The following is a 14714-nucleotide window of genomic DNA, read 5'->3' as shown; positions in this document are numbered from 1 at the left end:
AGAGTAGCACTTCCTGAGCTCAGGAAACTGGTGGACTCAGCTAGGCAAGTTGGACAAGCTGAATTTTAACTTTCAGCTACAGACACATGTGATCATTTGTCCAGAGTTGGACTGTTTCTGCATGGGGTTGGGGGATGGTCCACGTATCTTGTTGGGGAGGCAGGAGGGGACCACATTAGAGGAACCAGCCCGCCCCCATGTGCCTCCTCCCACCTCTCTACTTCTGCCTGTGTGGGTATGCGTCTGTCTCTGGGACTGAATTTCCTGGGTCCACATCCCCCTCTCCCCTGCCCCACCAGCCACAGCCTCAGTCTTAGCACTTGAACCTCGAAGAGGTCCTTAATTCCTGTAAAGAAGTTACCTTCCTCATCTAAGGGATGGATCCCAGGTATCAGAGACCGAGGCCCCACAACTCTTCTTCCCCAGTCACTGCAATCTTGCCTGAGAACGGGGCAGCTGGACAGTGGTCCCCACTGTCCCCTTCTGTGTAGGGGATGGAGGCCTTGGGTGAGGTATTTCAGATCTCTCAATCCACGCATTTCAGCTCCCAACCTCGTCCGGCCACTTTTTCTGCCTGCACCATCGCGGTAGCCTCCTCCTTGGTCTCCCTGAGTCACCTTTGTCGTGAACATGCAAACAGAACCCCCACTGGAGCTTCCTAGACATCAGGGAGGACTCTTCTCATGGCTCAAAACCCTGCAATGACTTCTCATGCCACTGAGAATAAAATCCAGGATCCTCCCAGTTGCCCACAGGGTCCTTCATCATCTGCCCCCTTTTGGCTCTTCAGCCTAAACACAGGATCACTTTCTTTTTCCTCCCCTCCAACCCACGCCAGCCCTGCAGCCTCCCACAGTGCTGTTTCATCTGTATGGAATATCCTTTCCACCCACTGGGCAGTTAGCTTGAGCATCTCAGCAGGTGTTACTTCCTCCAGGAAGCCTCCCTAAACTCTCTTCCTGGGTCAAGTCCCCTGGTTATAGGCTCTCATAGTTCCAAGGGTCTCTCCTGTGTGACCCACCTTGTCACCAGACACACTCTCCACTTGCTTATTTGACGCTTGTTTCCCTCACCAAATGGTGAGATATAGGAGGGCAGGACGGGCCTATATTTGTTCAGTATTGAATCCCTTTTTGTTGCTGTTGTTTAGTTGCTAAGTCATGCCCGACTCTTTGTGACCCCATGGACTGTAGCCCTACCAGGCTCCTCTGTCCATGGGTTCTCCAGGCAAGACTATTGGAGTGGGTTGCCATTTCCTCCTCTAGAGGATCTTCTGGACCTAAGTATCGAACCTGTGTCTCCTGCATTAGCAGGGGGATTCTTTACCGCTGAGCCACCAGGGAAGCCCTAGTACTTTGCATTCAGGGGGCACCCATTAATGGTTCAATTTTAAAAGGTTGCAGGAGGGCACACTCTGGCTCCCCCTTATGGCAGCAAGTGGTATCTTGTAGCAGGCACTGGGTATCCGTCCCATCCTCCCACTCTCTAGTTCCCTTTCCCCAAACACCTCACTCTCCCTGATGGCTTCACCTGACCTCAGCCACTGAGGGTAACAAACAACAAGAGGAAGGACCTCGTGATGGTGCTGGAGGACTTGGGGGATCAGGTCAGGTCCTTGGGACTCAGGCTGTTCCCTTGGCCAATGGAGGATCATTTCCAAGGCCTACACCCAACCAAGAAAGGCATGCCAGGATCTAGGATGTTATTCCATGAGGACAAGTCATGTGCACCAGATCATGAGCATGGCCAATCAAGTCTTGGGCTCTCTTCATCAAATCCCTCACACAGCAGGGAAGAAAGACAGGACCCGAGTTCCCTCCATATCTTGCCTCAGGAGGTGGTACCAGCGGTGATCTGAGGTCAGGGAGAGCTGGTCCTCCTACTGCTGATTCATTCCTGGGCCTCCAGAGACACTTCCAAGACCTAGGGTTTGGTCCTGCAAACCTCCAGGCCTGGTATCCAAGGGGAGGCCTAGGGCAGATCTAGACTGAATGAGGACAAACCCTGGAGAGACATAGGGGCAGAAAGGCCCCGATCAACCTGAACTAGGCTCAAGGCCCACAGGATCACAGGGTCTACACGCCCTGTCTATAGTTTCTTACCTCCTACTGTCAAATCAGCTGGCTTTGGCAGCTGCCCAGCGAGTCCCCGAACACAGCTCTCGCCGAGGTCACCACAGCCTTGAGATAATTAAACACAAGAGTCCTTGGCTCTGATTTGGCTGGTTTGCTTCAGTCTGTCCCTCCACCTACTGCTGTTCAGGCTTTGTTTTTCAGTCCAGGTATTTATTTTCCTGTCCCTTAAATATGGAGAGTCTGATGACCCATCCTGGCTGACAGAGCCCCCATTTCTGTCCCTAGCTCTGGTCTCAGACTAGGGGTCTAGCAGCCTCCTGGCTGCCACCCCTTGATGGCATGCCCACATCCTGGGCCCCCCACCCCCATATTTAACAAGTCCCAGTGGCATCGGGTGGGATAGTGGTGAGCGTGGCTGCCTTCCATGTCCACCAAGTCCCACACTGGCCTCAGTATCTTCCTCAAACCTGCCCCTCCTCCCTGGTCCTGTATCAGGGCAATCCACTGTCCCTCCCCCAGTCAGAGCCCTGGGCCTTCTCCTGGACACTTCTGTCCCTCACAGCCCTTCAGTTCCATAACCAATCTATTCAGCTTCCTGTTGTTCTCACCCATGCTCTGCTGCTTTCCCCCAGGCCTGCCCTGGTCCAGCTTTGTCCTCACCCACCCAGGTTCCTGCCCTGGTTTTCCCCAGGCTCCCAGCCTGTCTTCATTTCTGATCCACCGTCCTGACAGCTAGAAGGATCTTCCTAAAACCCAAACCTGACCCTCTCTCTCCCTTGCATAGACTCCTCCATGACTCCCCAATACTATCGGGCCAGAGTCTGAGCTTCTCAGCCTGGGGGTCCTGAACCCTGCCCACGCCTCCTGCCTCACTTCTACTGCAGTACCCCCAGGGACCTGCACGTCCTAAGCCCTTGCTTGTGTTGGCCCTCTGCCCAGAATACCTTTCCTTCTGCTCTTTGCCCGATTATCTCCCTCAGATGTCATTCTCAGCTCATGTCTCCTTCATGAGGCCCTCCCTGACCACACCCTAGGCTGAGTCAGACACTTTTTTGGGGCTCCTGCTATCTCCTAGGCTTCCCTCCTCACCAAGTCTCTCATCGCTCTGAGCTATCACTGTCTGAGGGACAGGGCTGGGGGCTGCCTGGGTCACCATGGCGTCACCCAGCACAGGGCAGACCCAGAGAGGACATTCAGGGAATGTCTGCAGGGTGAAGGGATGACCTGTCTTCAGGCTCATCCAGGGACCTCAGACAGAAAGGGGCCGGGAGAGGGCGGTTCTATCCCCAGTGGAGGCATCCCATTCCAGACCCCTGAATGAACCCCCACCCCCAACAGACAGAGACAAGGGCAAGGGCCCAGGCCCAAGCTTAGAAAAATAGGACTTTCTTGTTGTGCCCGGTGCCCCCGACACCCTCCCCGTCAGAGTTTTAAAAACCGTGAGCAATTTGGTGAGTCCCAGGCCAGGTCCCACGGGGTGTCTGGGTCCTGCCACCCCGGCGGGGGGGCCCTTCTGGGCCGTAGAGGTGGGCGCGAAGCTAGGGTCCCATGGGTTCGTGGCTGGGCCCCCACGGCTCACAGTCCAGCTGGACCACGGTGTGGGCCCTGGGTGCAGTGGGCTCAGGGGCTGGCGGGGCCGGCGTGGGGCCCAGGGCGCCGTTGGTTTGGGAGCACACACTGCTGACAGGCGCGGAAGCCTTGGTCTTGCCGGGGGGTTGGCCGCCGTGCACCTTGTAGCGCATGAGCAGCACGAAGATGAAGACCAGGACGGAGGCCACAATGACACCCCCCAGCGCGATGATCATGGTGCCGCCCAGGAAGGGCGCATGCGGGGCCCCACAGGGCCGCAGCGCCGGCTCGGTGGAGAAACGGTTGCAGCCCACCGGCCGTGTGGCGGTCAGCCCCGTGGCGCTGTCCTCGAACACGGCGAGCACGCACAGATCGTAGGTGCGGCCTGACGCCAGGTCCGTCAACAGGAAGGAGCTGCTCTCGGCCGGGATCATTCTGGAGGGACAGGCAGGTGGGGGTCAGGTCAATGGCTCCCTAGCACCCACCCTGCACCCTGCCCCAACCCTCCAGTCTGGAAGATCCCCTCCACCCGCTACCCGAGGCCACTGCCTCATTTCATCCTAGGCCCTGAGGTCCCTGTAACCACTGCCTGAATTCCCTCTGGTTTGATACCCTTCAGCCACCTGACATCCCTCCATTCTGTTAAGCCAGTTTTACCCCAGTGGACCTTCTCATTTTCCTGCTGCTCAAATGTCCCTTTGATCTCCCTCTGGCCTCAGTGCCTACATTCTCAGCAGTGCCCGCTTCCCCTCCACTCTGCTGCCCAGTTTGCCGTGAGCCCCACTGCCTCCCAAGTGTGGTTTCATTTTATATCCAGTTGCCTGGTTCCCCTCCTGCACTGCCACCCTTCCAGCACTTTTTCCAAGCCTGCAGCCCAAGTTCCCTCTAGCCTTACTGCCCAATTTTGTTCCACTCCCCTGCCTGACTTCACTCTGGTCTCCCCCCACCCAGCTCATTGCCTGAATTCCCCAAGTCTATCACCCCATTTCCGGCCAGCCCAGCACTGAGTTCCCTCCAGCCAGACATCTCTTCAACTCTGTGCCCAGTTTTGTTCTTTTTTTTTTTTTTAATTTTTATGTGGATCATTTTAAAAGTCTTTACTGAATTCATTACAATACTGTTTCTTTGTTTTGTTTTTTTGGCCCGGAGGCATGTGGGATCTCAGATCGCAGACCAGGAATCTAACTTGCACCCCTTGCTTGGGAAGGTGAAGTCTTAGCCACTGGACTGCCAGGGAAGAGGCTGCCTGGTATTCCTCTAACCTGATGCCCATTTCCTTCTACCATCCCCCTGCCCCATCCAATTTCCCTCTAATCCCACCTCCACATCTCCCTCTAGGCCCTCAACTCATTTCTCTCTGTCCCTCTGACTTTCCTCCATCAGGGGTTTGGTTGCACTTTCCCAACTGCCTGACTTCCCTCTAGTGGAAAGCTAGAATTCTCTCTAATCTAACCACCTGAATCCCCCATTGTGTTGATGCCCGATTTCCTTCTAACCTGCCAATGAAGGTCCCCTGGGCCTCACTGCCGTATTATTATTGCTGTAGCTGTAGCCTGCTTGCCAGAGAGCCCTGTCATCTGACTCCGTTTTCATTAAACTGATGCGCCTCAGTCATCGCTGCTGAGTTCTTTTCCTCCCTGTTGCCTTATTTCGTTCCAGTTCTGTCCCCTGATTCTCTTTTATCTCTCTGGCCTGGTTTCAATTTATCCTTATCTTTTCCATTTCCTTTTATCTTTAGTACCCAATTTCACTATATTTCCTTTTGTAGCAGGGCGCACTGTTGGAGATTTAACTTGTTTTATAATCCTTGTTTTATTCTTCAGTGGCTTTAATGAGGGAACTGTGTCTCTAGGAGGGTGACAATCTGGGAGAGCATTTGTCCCATCCTCCTCACCTCGCCCAGCAAGGTGGATGGGACTTGTGTGATTTTCAGGTGTGGGCCCTCTGTGGAATCGACTGAGGATGGCTGTCTTTGAAATGGAATGGAGAAAAGCTTGTTGGATTTCCAGGACTGACTGAGAAAGAAATCAAGTGATTACTTTTGGAGGTTTTAGCTTGTGGGGAGGCAAAGGGAACCCAGATACTGGGTTTACAAGGCATGGACCCCAGACCTTGGGAGGCCCATTCCTCCGCAGCTGAGTGTCAGGGGCAGTACCCCTGGGCCAGCCTGACAGTGAAGAGAGGGAGCCATCCCCAGCCATCCATGCAAAGCTGGACTTGGGTGAGACGTGTCAGCTGCACCTGGGTTACAGCCACCATCAGTGACCACATGTGGCCACAGTGGATGTTCCAACCTTGCCTGGATGACTGTCATGGTAACCCACTCTTGGAGTGTGTAAGCCCAGGTTTTATTTGCAGCAAGAGAAGGGAGAAGGGAGTAGGGAGTCCCCAGCAATGGCAGACTGAACAGTCCTGTTCACCTAGCAGTGGTGGAGCTTGAGCTAGCTTGAATATGATTCGGAAAAAAAAAACCCCAAAAGCTGAGATGTCACCATGTTAAAACTCCAAACACATGGAGCAGGGCACATTGTACAAACCCAAAGCCTAATCTCTCTATAACCTCCTCCCCCATTTTCCTTTTAATCTCTGGTCTGAGTTCCCTTGCAGGCTTTCCAGGTGGTTCAGTGGGTAAAGAATCCACCTGCAATGCAGGAGATGCGGGTTCGATCCCTGGGTCGAGAAGATCCCTTGGAGGAGGGCATGGAAATCTATTCCAGTATTCTTTCCTGGAAAATCCCATGGGCAGAGGAGCCTGGCAGGCTACAGTCCATAGGGTTGCAAAGAGTCAGAGACTGAAGTGATTGAGCATGCACTGAGTTCCTTTGCAGCTGGGCTGCCTCATTCCATTTTCCCCATGATCCCTGGGCCCTCCTGCTTGATCTCTTTTTCTTCCTGCAGCCTGACTTGAATCTAGCTGTCATCTGGAAATACTTAGTTCTCTTTACTACTTAAATCTGCTCGTATCCCTTCAACCTTGCCTCCCCGGCTGCCCAGTTAAACTTCTACTTTTTTTTTTTCTGGCCACGCCTTGCAGCATGCAGGATCTATCTTAGTTCCCCAACCAGGGATCGAACCCATGCTCCATGCAGTGGAAGTGCAGCATCCTAACCACTGGGCAACCAGGGAAGTCCTGATTATGTTTTATTCTTGCTGCCGGATTTCCTTTTTCTGTATGTTACTGTTTACTTTTGCTGTCTTCTTTCTTTTTAACCACTGCTGACACATTCCTTTTGCCTTCTCTGCCTGATTTCCTTTGTAACCCTGCAGCTTCACTTCCAGTGCTGCAGCCTGGGGTATCAGTAGGTGTTCCTCCAGCCCTCCCTCCACCTCGCTCCCCCACCTGAACTGCCCGCCGCCTGGACCCTGCACCTGTACACGAGGATGTCGTCGGCTGAGCTGTTGTACTGGATCTGGTACATGCGGATGCCTGGCATAGGCCGCTGATCTGGCCACTGGATGAGAGCCGCTGTGGCACCATGCTCCGTCACCTGGACACCACGGTCAGTAGGGGGCCCAGCCTCAGCCACCTTGGCAGAGGCAGAGGCAGAAGCGGCAGAGGGCGGGGTGAGGGCATCAGGCTCCCCGTCCCGCGGGGGGTCACAGCTGGTGCTGTTGGCTAGCTGAGGGGGCGGTGGGGGACCCACGGTCAGCTCAACAGCAGCCGTGGCCTCGCCAGCTGCGTTGGCTGCGATGCACGTGAAGATGCCACCATCTCCCGGCTCAGTGACCAGCAGCTCCAGTGTCCCGTTGGGGAAGGCGCGCGCTCGGCTGGAGTTGCCCAGCAGTCGGCCCTGGGGTGACACCCACCGCACGCGGGGCTCGGGGTCCCCCACCGCCCGGCAGCGCAGGGCGGCTGGCCGACCAGCAGGCACGGCCAGGGGTGGCGAGCGGTGGGTCACCACGGGGGGCTCGCACACAAACTCCTCCTCACCCACTGCCCAGAAGTAGCGGCCGCCCAGGGCCGGCGGGGAGGCACAGGCCTCCAGGTCATCCTCCCGCGCCAGCCGCCGCAGCCATACCAGTTCACAGTTGCAGTGCAGGGGGTTGCCGCCAAAGGCCAGCACCAAGGCGGAAGCGGGCGAGCCGCGGGGCCGGGCCAGCAGCGGCAGGCGGGAGAAGAGCGGGTCCGGCGGGATGGTGGTCAGGCGGTTGGAGGTCATGTCCAGCCGTGCCAGCTTGTGCAGGCGGGAAAAGGCGCCGGCGGGCACGGAAGCCAGCAGGTTGTGGTCGAGGCCCAGCGTGTTGACATTGCCCAGGCGGCCCAGCGCCTCCCAGGGCAGCTGCTCCAGGTTGTTGTAGGAGAGGTCGAGGTCCTCCAGTGTCTCGGCGCAGTCGTCCAGGGCCCCGGCCGCCAGGGCCGCCAGCTGGTTGTTGCTCAGGATGAGGTGGCGCAGGTTGACCAGGCCGCGCAGCTGCCCCTCGCCCAGCGAGGTCAGCCGGTTGCCATCCAGGTGCAGCGCGCGCAGGGCGCGCAGGTCTGAGAAGGCACCGGCAGCCACATGGCGGATGGTGTTGCGGGACAAGCTCAGGTGCAGCAGGCCTGTCATGTTGGCCAGGTCCCGGCGCCGCACAGTCGCGATGAAGTTGTCTGCCAGGCGCAGCTCGGCCGCCCGACGGTCCAGCGAGGGTGGCACGAAAAGGAGGCCTGCCCCCGGGCACAGCACGCTTAGGGGCAGGGACTGTGTCTGGCAGCGGCACCGACGGGGACACGGGCTGGGTGAGGCTGGCTGGGGTGGAGATGAGGCAGGGGCCAGCGGCAGCAGGCAGAGGAGCAGCGGGAGGATGGCCATCGCGGGCAGGGGCGACCTGCTGGGAAGAGGAGGGGGCATTAGGGCAGGCTGAGGCCAGAAGAGGGGTGCTGGAGGGGGTTGGGGTGGTCTGGGACCAGAAGAGAGGGTCACAGTGGGCTGAGAGCAGAGAACTTGATCAACGATGGTCAGAGAGGAGTGGTCAGACAGACCAGAAGCCAGAGAAGATGGTTAAAGACTCAGAGAGGTGTGTCACAAGGGAAGAGAGGGAAAAGAAATGAACAAAGAAAGTCAGAGGGAAGAGAGGTGATTGGAAATGAGACAGGCAGAGAACAGGAGCGGTGATCAGGGTGGGGAGACGGTAAGCCAGAGAGCTTTAGATGTGGTCAAAGAAAGATACTCAGAGATGGCCAAAGAGAGAAGAGGTGGTCAAGGCAGTGGGAATGATTAGGAGTAGCCAGACAGGACCAGACGAGAGAGGTTGTTAGAGATGGTCATGAAGATGAGGAGTGGCCAAAAAGAGGGGAAGTAGCAGGGGTGGCCAGATCCAGGAGAGATGGTCAAAGATGGTCTGAAAGGATCAAAAGGCAGAGAGGCGGTCAGAGAGGAGGAGGGGACAGACATGTCAGAGACAGCTGGAGACGGGACAGCTGGTGAGATTGATGGGTGTGGGGAGAGGGCACCAGAGACAGGAAAGGCAGTCAGAGATGTTAGAAATGATTGGAGAGCATCAATGAGCAAGAGAGACTGAGAGAAGAGAGGTGGTCAGTGACGGCCAGGATGGTCGGAGACTGGCAGTTGGAGTCAGGAGTGGGTAGAGGACAAGAGAGACAGTAAAAGATGGTTAGACAGAGGAAAAGGTGGATAGAGGAAGTCAGAGAGGAGAGACAGAAGATAGAGAGAGATGGTGAAAGATGGTCAGAGACAGTCACGGGTCAAGGCTTAGAGTCAGGGGTAGACACAGGTAAGAGAGCTGCTGAAAGATGATTAGAGAGAGGTACTACAGACAGAGATGTCAAGGGTGGTCATTGAGTGAAACAGTAGACAGAGGTGGCTGGAGAGAGATGCTGTGGACAGGGGTGTTAAAGGCAATGATCAAAGAGCAGTGGCAGACAGAGATGGTCAGAGAGGAGTGGGGGCCAGGAGGTAGCCAGGGAGAAGAGCCAGAAGACATAAGTGTCAAAGATGATCAGAGAGAGAAGAGGTGAATAGAGATGGTCAGTGAGAGGAAGAGATGGAGAAAGGAGACTGGAGAGCGGAGTGGTGGACACAAGAGGCAGCTGGAGATGATCAAATAAGACAGATGGTAGAAGAAGCTGGAGAGCCTGAGCGGGGTGTGGGGAGGGGGGCAGTCACAGACCTGGAGATGCCATCAGCTGGGGATGAGGAGGTCAGAGAGGGGCAGGGCTGGCCAAATGTCCACAGTGTTCGAGGTAGACTCTTGTGAAGGGACATCTGTTCCCTGGGGAAATTCCAAGGGTGCCCAGGGGGACATGGTCCTCCTTACCTCCAACCCCAGCGATGAAGTTCCTCCCAAGTCCCTCCCCACCACAGGGTCTCCCAGTAGCCTTACCTGAGCTGGAAGCCGCCCCAGGGAGCAAGAATCTTCAAGCTCCGAGGGGTCTGGGGTCAGGGCTCTGGAGGGGGTGCCTGGTCATGCCTTCCCTGCTCCCAAAGCCTCTGTCTGTTGTGTCTCTGCTCAGATTTATGGCCAAAGAATCTCCAGACCTTGATACTTAGGGTCTTAGATCTCCAAATATTGGGCCTCTTAAGGGCCCAATTTTAGGGACCCAGGCCCCAATTTGGGTTGCCCGGAGTCACCATCTCCCAGCTCCAGCCTCGAGATGCTAAACAGACAGATGGAGAGTCCAAGATCTGAGTCCCAAGCCCAATCTTGGGATTTGATGCTAGGGTTCTGGGTTTAGATATTGGGGTGCTGAGTCAAGATTCACCCCAAATTTCAGCATTCAGCTTAGCAGCAAGGATTTCAGGCCCAAACTCAGGTAGGCCCTTTGCAATGCCAGGGTTCAGATCTTGGTCTCTGAGGCCTAAATTTCAGGGTTCGAGTCTCAAATAGTAGGCTCCAGGGTGTAGAAATGAGAATCCAGTCCCAGATTTGAATGTCCCAGGCATAGAACTCAGAGCTCAGCTCCAAATTTGGGGATTCAGATGCCAAATCTCGAGGTTCAGGCTCCAAATATTGGGGTACATATTCCAATTCTTGGGGTTCCAGCTCCAAATCTTGGGGTCCCAGGGACTGATGTTGCGATTTCAGCCCCAAATACTGCTGTTCAGGCTCCAGGTCCTGGGGTCCCAGCCCCAAATCAGGCTCCAAGGCTCAGGTTTCCAGATCTCTGGATCCAATCTCGGGGTGCAGGCTCCCCAATTTCGGGGTGCGGGTCCTGGTTGTGGGGCGGTGGCGTCTCCACTCGCTTCGCGGGATGCAGCGGGGGCTGGTCCAGAGGGAGGGGGGGCGGCTGCGGTGGGGGGGGAGCGGCCAGGCAGCCCCGGGGGCCGGGGTGGGGCGAGGCCTGGGTGCGGACAGACGGACAGACAGGGACACGCGGGGTGGGGGCACCGCAGCAATGGCCGGGACGCAGGGGGGAGGGGCCGCGCTCAGAGACCCCTCCCCCGCCGGGGCCGGGGCGGGGGCCGGGCGGGGGCCGGGCAGGCGGGCCGGGTCCGGGCGCTCCCGCGGCCTCCTCGCCGGGAACCCAGGGCCGTGCGCGCGCCCGCGCTTAAAGGCGCAGTCCCCGCGCGCGCCCGCGCTTAAAGGTGTAGGCAGGTCCCCTCTCTCAAAGGCGCGCCTAGCCCCACCTTTCATGGAGTCGTCCTGGCTTTCCTTGGGAGAGAGAATCCTTGGATAAAGAGTCAGGAAGACAGAGAGGGACAGACTGAAACCGAGAGGCATACAGAGATAGAGAAAGACAGAGACAGAAAGATAGGCAGGCTTAGATTGAGGGACAGAGAGGAGCAGAATCAGAGAGGCAGAGACAGAGAGATAGGAAAAGACACACATATTCAAGGAGAGATGGAGATACAGAGACCCAGAAAGAGAAAAAAGAGACGAGAGACAGTACAAGTTAGAGATAGACAAAGAGATATAGAGATAGTCAAAGAGACAGAGACTGAAGGAGAGAGAGAGAGAGACAGCGACAGACTGAGCTGGGCAACTCAGCTGTGAGGATGCGTGTGTGTGTGTGTGTGTGTGTGTGTATCTGTGTGTGTCCAGCTCTCACTCGCAGCCTTGAATGTGATTCTCTATCCCAGAGCCCTCTGCCCCCTAAGCCTGTCCCCTTCTGCCTTCCCTGTCTCAGCATCACCTCTCTGGGATGTCCTTTAGGTGGAATTTCCTTGCTTGGGCCCTGCCTGTATCAAGCCTGATCTTTCAGGCCAGTGTGGAGACTCTGCTCTGTCCCAAGGCTCTTTGCATTGGCTGCAAGGGGAAAACTTGGCTCTGGAAATAGAGCTAGATGTCAAGTCACACTAGCCAGATATCCCATGGAGGAAGGAGAAGCTAGGAATTGGAACAGAGGCAGGGGGCTGGCCGGGTTGACCCAGAAAAGTATATCCACTGCCTCCCCCCTCCTCAACTCAGGTCCACTGCCCTGCAGAATATCCTACTAGAATCGTACTAACACATGACTCACCAGGAGTGGTGTCTGCCTGTGCTGATGCTCGCGGAGGATAGTGGAGGAGAGGATGAGGGTGGGGGGATCCCACGTGTTTCCTGGCAGATGGTGTTGCGGGAAGAGGGATGTGGGCCGTGGTCTACAAGCCTGGCCTCGGAACTTGGTTATAGCAACCTGGGGGACCTAATCTTTTGGGAGCCCTGGTCCAAGGAGGACACACCCTTGGCTCATGGTCATCACCCTACCCTGGGGGAACCTGATCACAAACCCTTCCCCCCACCCCAGAATCCCCCATCTGAGTGGAAGAGTAAAGTAACCCTGTTGAGGGTGGGGGCATGAATGCACATCCACCCTGGCATCACTAGCTCCGCTGAAGGTTTCAGAACAGACTTTTGGCTCCTTCCACTTGTGTGTATTGAAAAATTGCAGCTAAAATTAACTCAGCTCTAGGGCCCGCCTTTCCCGATCATTAGCAAAGTTCATCAGTGCTCCTGGCCCAGTACAACAGATACTGGTTTCTCAGACACTCAGGAAAAGGATAAGAAGTTTCAGAGATGCTACAGCAGTGGCAGAGGTGGGGGAGACAGAGGAAAATACCTGGAAAGTGAAACTGATCTTCCCGACCCAGGGATCAAACCAAGGTCCCTTCTATTGCAGGCAGATTCTTTACCAACTGAGCCACCAGGGAAGCCTGAAAATACCTGGAGACAATCCTAAACAGACTGGGATTAGAATTCAGTGTAACTGGCTGATTTTGGGTGTGGCCCCAGGAAATGTGCAAGTGGGGAGGGAAAGAGTGAGGCAGAGGAGGGACCAAGTTAATAGAAGGTGCGGATGAGGAGTAGGTTACCCTTTTGGGCAACTGGGGCTTGATTCTGCTGGGGAACATTAAGGAACCTTTTAGAACACATCAGAAGTGTTGTTCCTTTCCTTCCTTCCCTGATGCAGAGTTCAGAGAGCCTGGGGCATTTATCCACAGTCTTGCCTTCTTTGGTGATGACTGTTTGTTCCTTGGTGAGAGGGGGTGGTATTGAGAGCCATCTGAAATCAGAGGGGGCTGCCTTGCATGATCTAGATCCGAGGTCCTCATACTTCAGCTTTATCAGAATCACCTAGAGGATGTGTTAACCAGAGATCTTCAGGTCCCAGTTCCAGAGTTTCTGATTTGCATTTCTACCTTCTAGGCTAATGGTAATGCGGCTGGCTCAGGGACCACATTCAGAGAACCACTGGGCTAAACCAGGAACATCTGCAATGTGTGTGGTCCTGGCCACCACACTGTGCCAAAACCTGGTGGATTGAGGGGACATAGCAGTGCCATATGTTGGGGGACATAGTGCCAAAGAAGCTAACATGTTTAGAGACATAAGAGAGACTTGGCAACAGAGAAAGACAGAGGCAAAGGTGCTAGTTCAACATTTACTTTGGATTTCTGGGCATGGTTGTGCACTAGATGACACTGCAGTAAAAGTGTTACCAAGACAGTGTCAGGTCCTGCTTCACTGAGCTCACATTCTAAAAGGGAGAAAGACAGCCTGGGGTGGTTGGGGCTGGCATAGGAGAAGCTTGGGCTAGAAAGATTGGGACTAGACAGAGCGGTCAGAATATGATAGAAGCACAGGGAAAAATAATAAGGGTTTTGATGACAAAGTACAGGGCCAGATGGAGGAACTGGAGGGTATTCTGATGGAGGAAACAGAGGGTGTGCACCTTAGAGGCAGAGTCCAGCCTTTTCCTCCACCTTCCCACCCTCCAGGAGTCAGGAGGACTTCCTGGAGGAGGAGACCTTTATACTGCAATTGAAGGATAAGTAACAAATTAAGCAGGTGGGCAAAGGAACCCCTATGCTGTTTGTATGCCCTTATGCCATAGCATGTGCAGGCTGGGGGGAGTTAGTTTCTGAATAGTTCCGTGCGTGTGTCTGCATGTGCCTTAATCCCTCATTAGCTCCTGGAAGGAGATCCTGGTGGGATGGTTGTTTGGGGGACTCTGCTTAATTGCTGCATTTACTTAATTGCAACATCTGGAGAAGGGGACCGAAGCATCGGAAACAGCCACAGCAGGAAGAATGAGGTTAAACTGCCTGAGAGCTGAGGGAGCCTTGGGAGGAAGGGAACTGCTCATATCCACACACACAGTCTATCCAAAAATACACATCCATACTCACAATGCACATCACATCCTCAGAGGCTCACCAGAACACACACGGATACAGAAGGCACACAGAACATACATCACGTCCAAATAGAGAGACTTGTACAAGTTGGGCTTCCCCAGTGGCTCAGCTGGTTAAAAAAAAAAAAAAAAAAAAAAAAAAAAAACAGACAAAAAAAAAAAATCCCATTTGCCAATGCAGGAGACACAAGAGCCACGGGTTTGATCACTGGGTTGGGAAGATCCCCTGGAGAAGGAAGTGGCAACCTGCTCCAGTATTCTTACCTGGAAAATTCCATGGACAGAGGAGCCTGGCAGGCTATAATCCTTGGAGTCACAAAGAGTCAGACACGAATGGGGACGCACGCATGCAAGGGGGTTGGGGGGGCACACAAATACGTACTTAGACACACTTCCAAAACACACACACAGACTCACATTCAGACATGTGAGAAGTCACATGTGCAAAAACACACTTGGCACACAGATTCTCTCTTGTACACGTGTGTGAGCCACATTCCCACACATAAACACAA

The 14714-nt window shown here is 54.9% G+C and overlaps 1 protein-coding gene across 2 annotated transcripts; it reads right to left on the bottom strand.

Moving 5' to 3' along the window:
* Positions 1-951: 951 nt before the first annotated feature.
* On the bottom strand, positions 952-10841 carry LRFN3 (leucine rich repeat and fibronectin type III domain containing 3). Of its 2 annotated transcripts, none has more exons than XM_055553123.1 (3): positions 9966-10841; positions 7014-8453; positions 952-4079 (listed from the first exon to the last, which is right to left on the bottom strand). In XM_055553123.1, exons 2-3 carry the CDS (start codon positions 8432-8434, stop codon positions 3614-3616), a joined length of 1887 nt encoding a protein of 628 aa, XP_055409098.1. In that variant the 5' UTR covers positions 8435-8453; positions 9966-10841; the 3' UTR covers positions 952-3613. The 2 variants fall into 2 exon arrangements, with proteins under 2 accessions (XP_055409098.1, XP_055409099.1); XM_055553124.1 differs by having other exon boundaries at positions 7014-8450.
* Between the last annotated feature and the right edge of the window lie 3873 nt (positions 10842-14714).

The sequence above is a fragment of the Bubalus kerabau genome, chromosome 17, assembly GCF_029407905.1.
Source record: "Bubalus kerabau isolate K-KA32 ecotype Philippines breed swamp buffalo chromosome 17, PCC_UOA_SB_1v2, whole genome shotgun sequence".
NCBI classification, from domain to species: Eukaryota; Metazoa; Chordata; class Mammalia; order Artiodactyla; family Bovidae; genus Bubalus; species Bubalus kerabau.
Note: the sequence above shows the minus strand (reverse complement) of the source record. Positions and strands in the feature narration are given on the sequence as shown.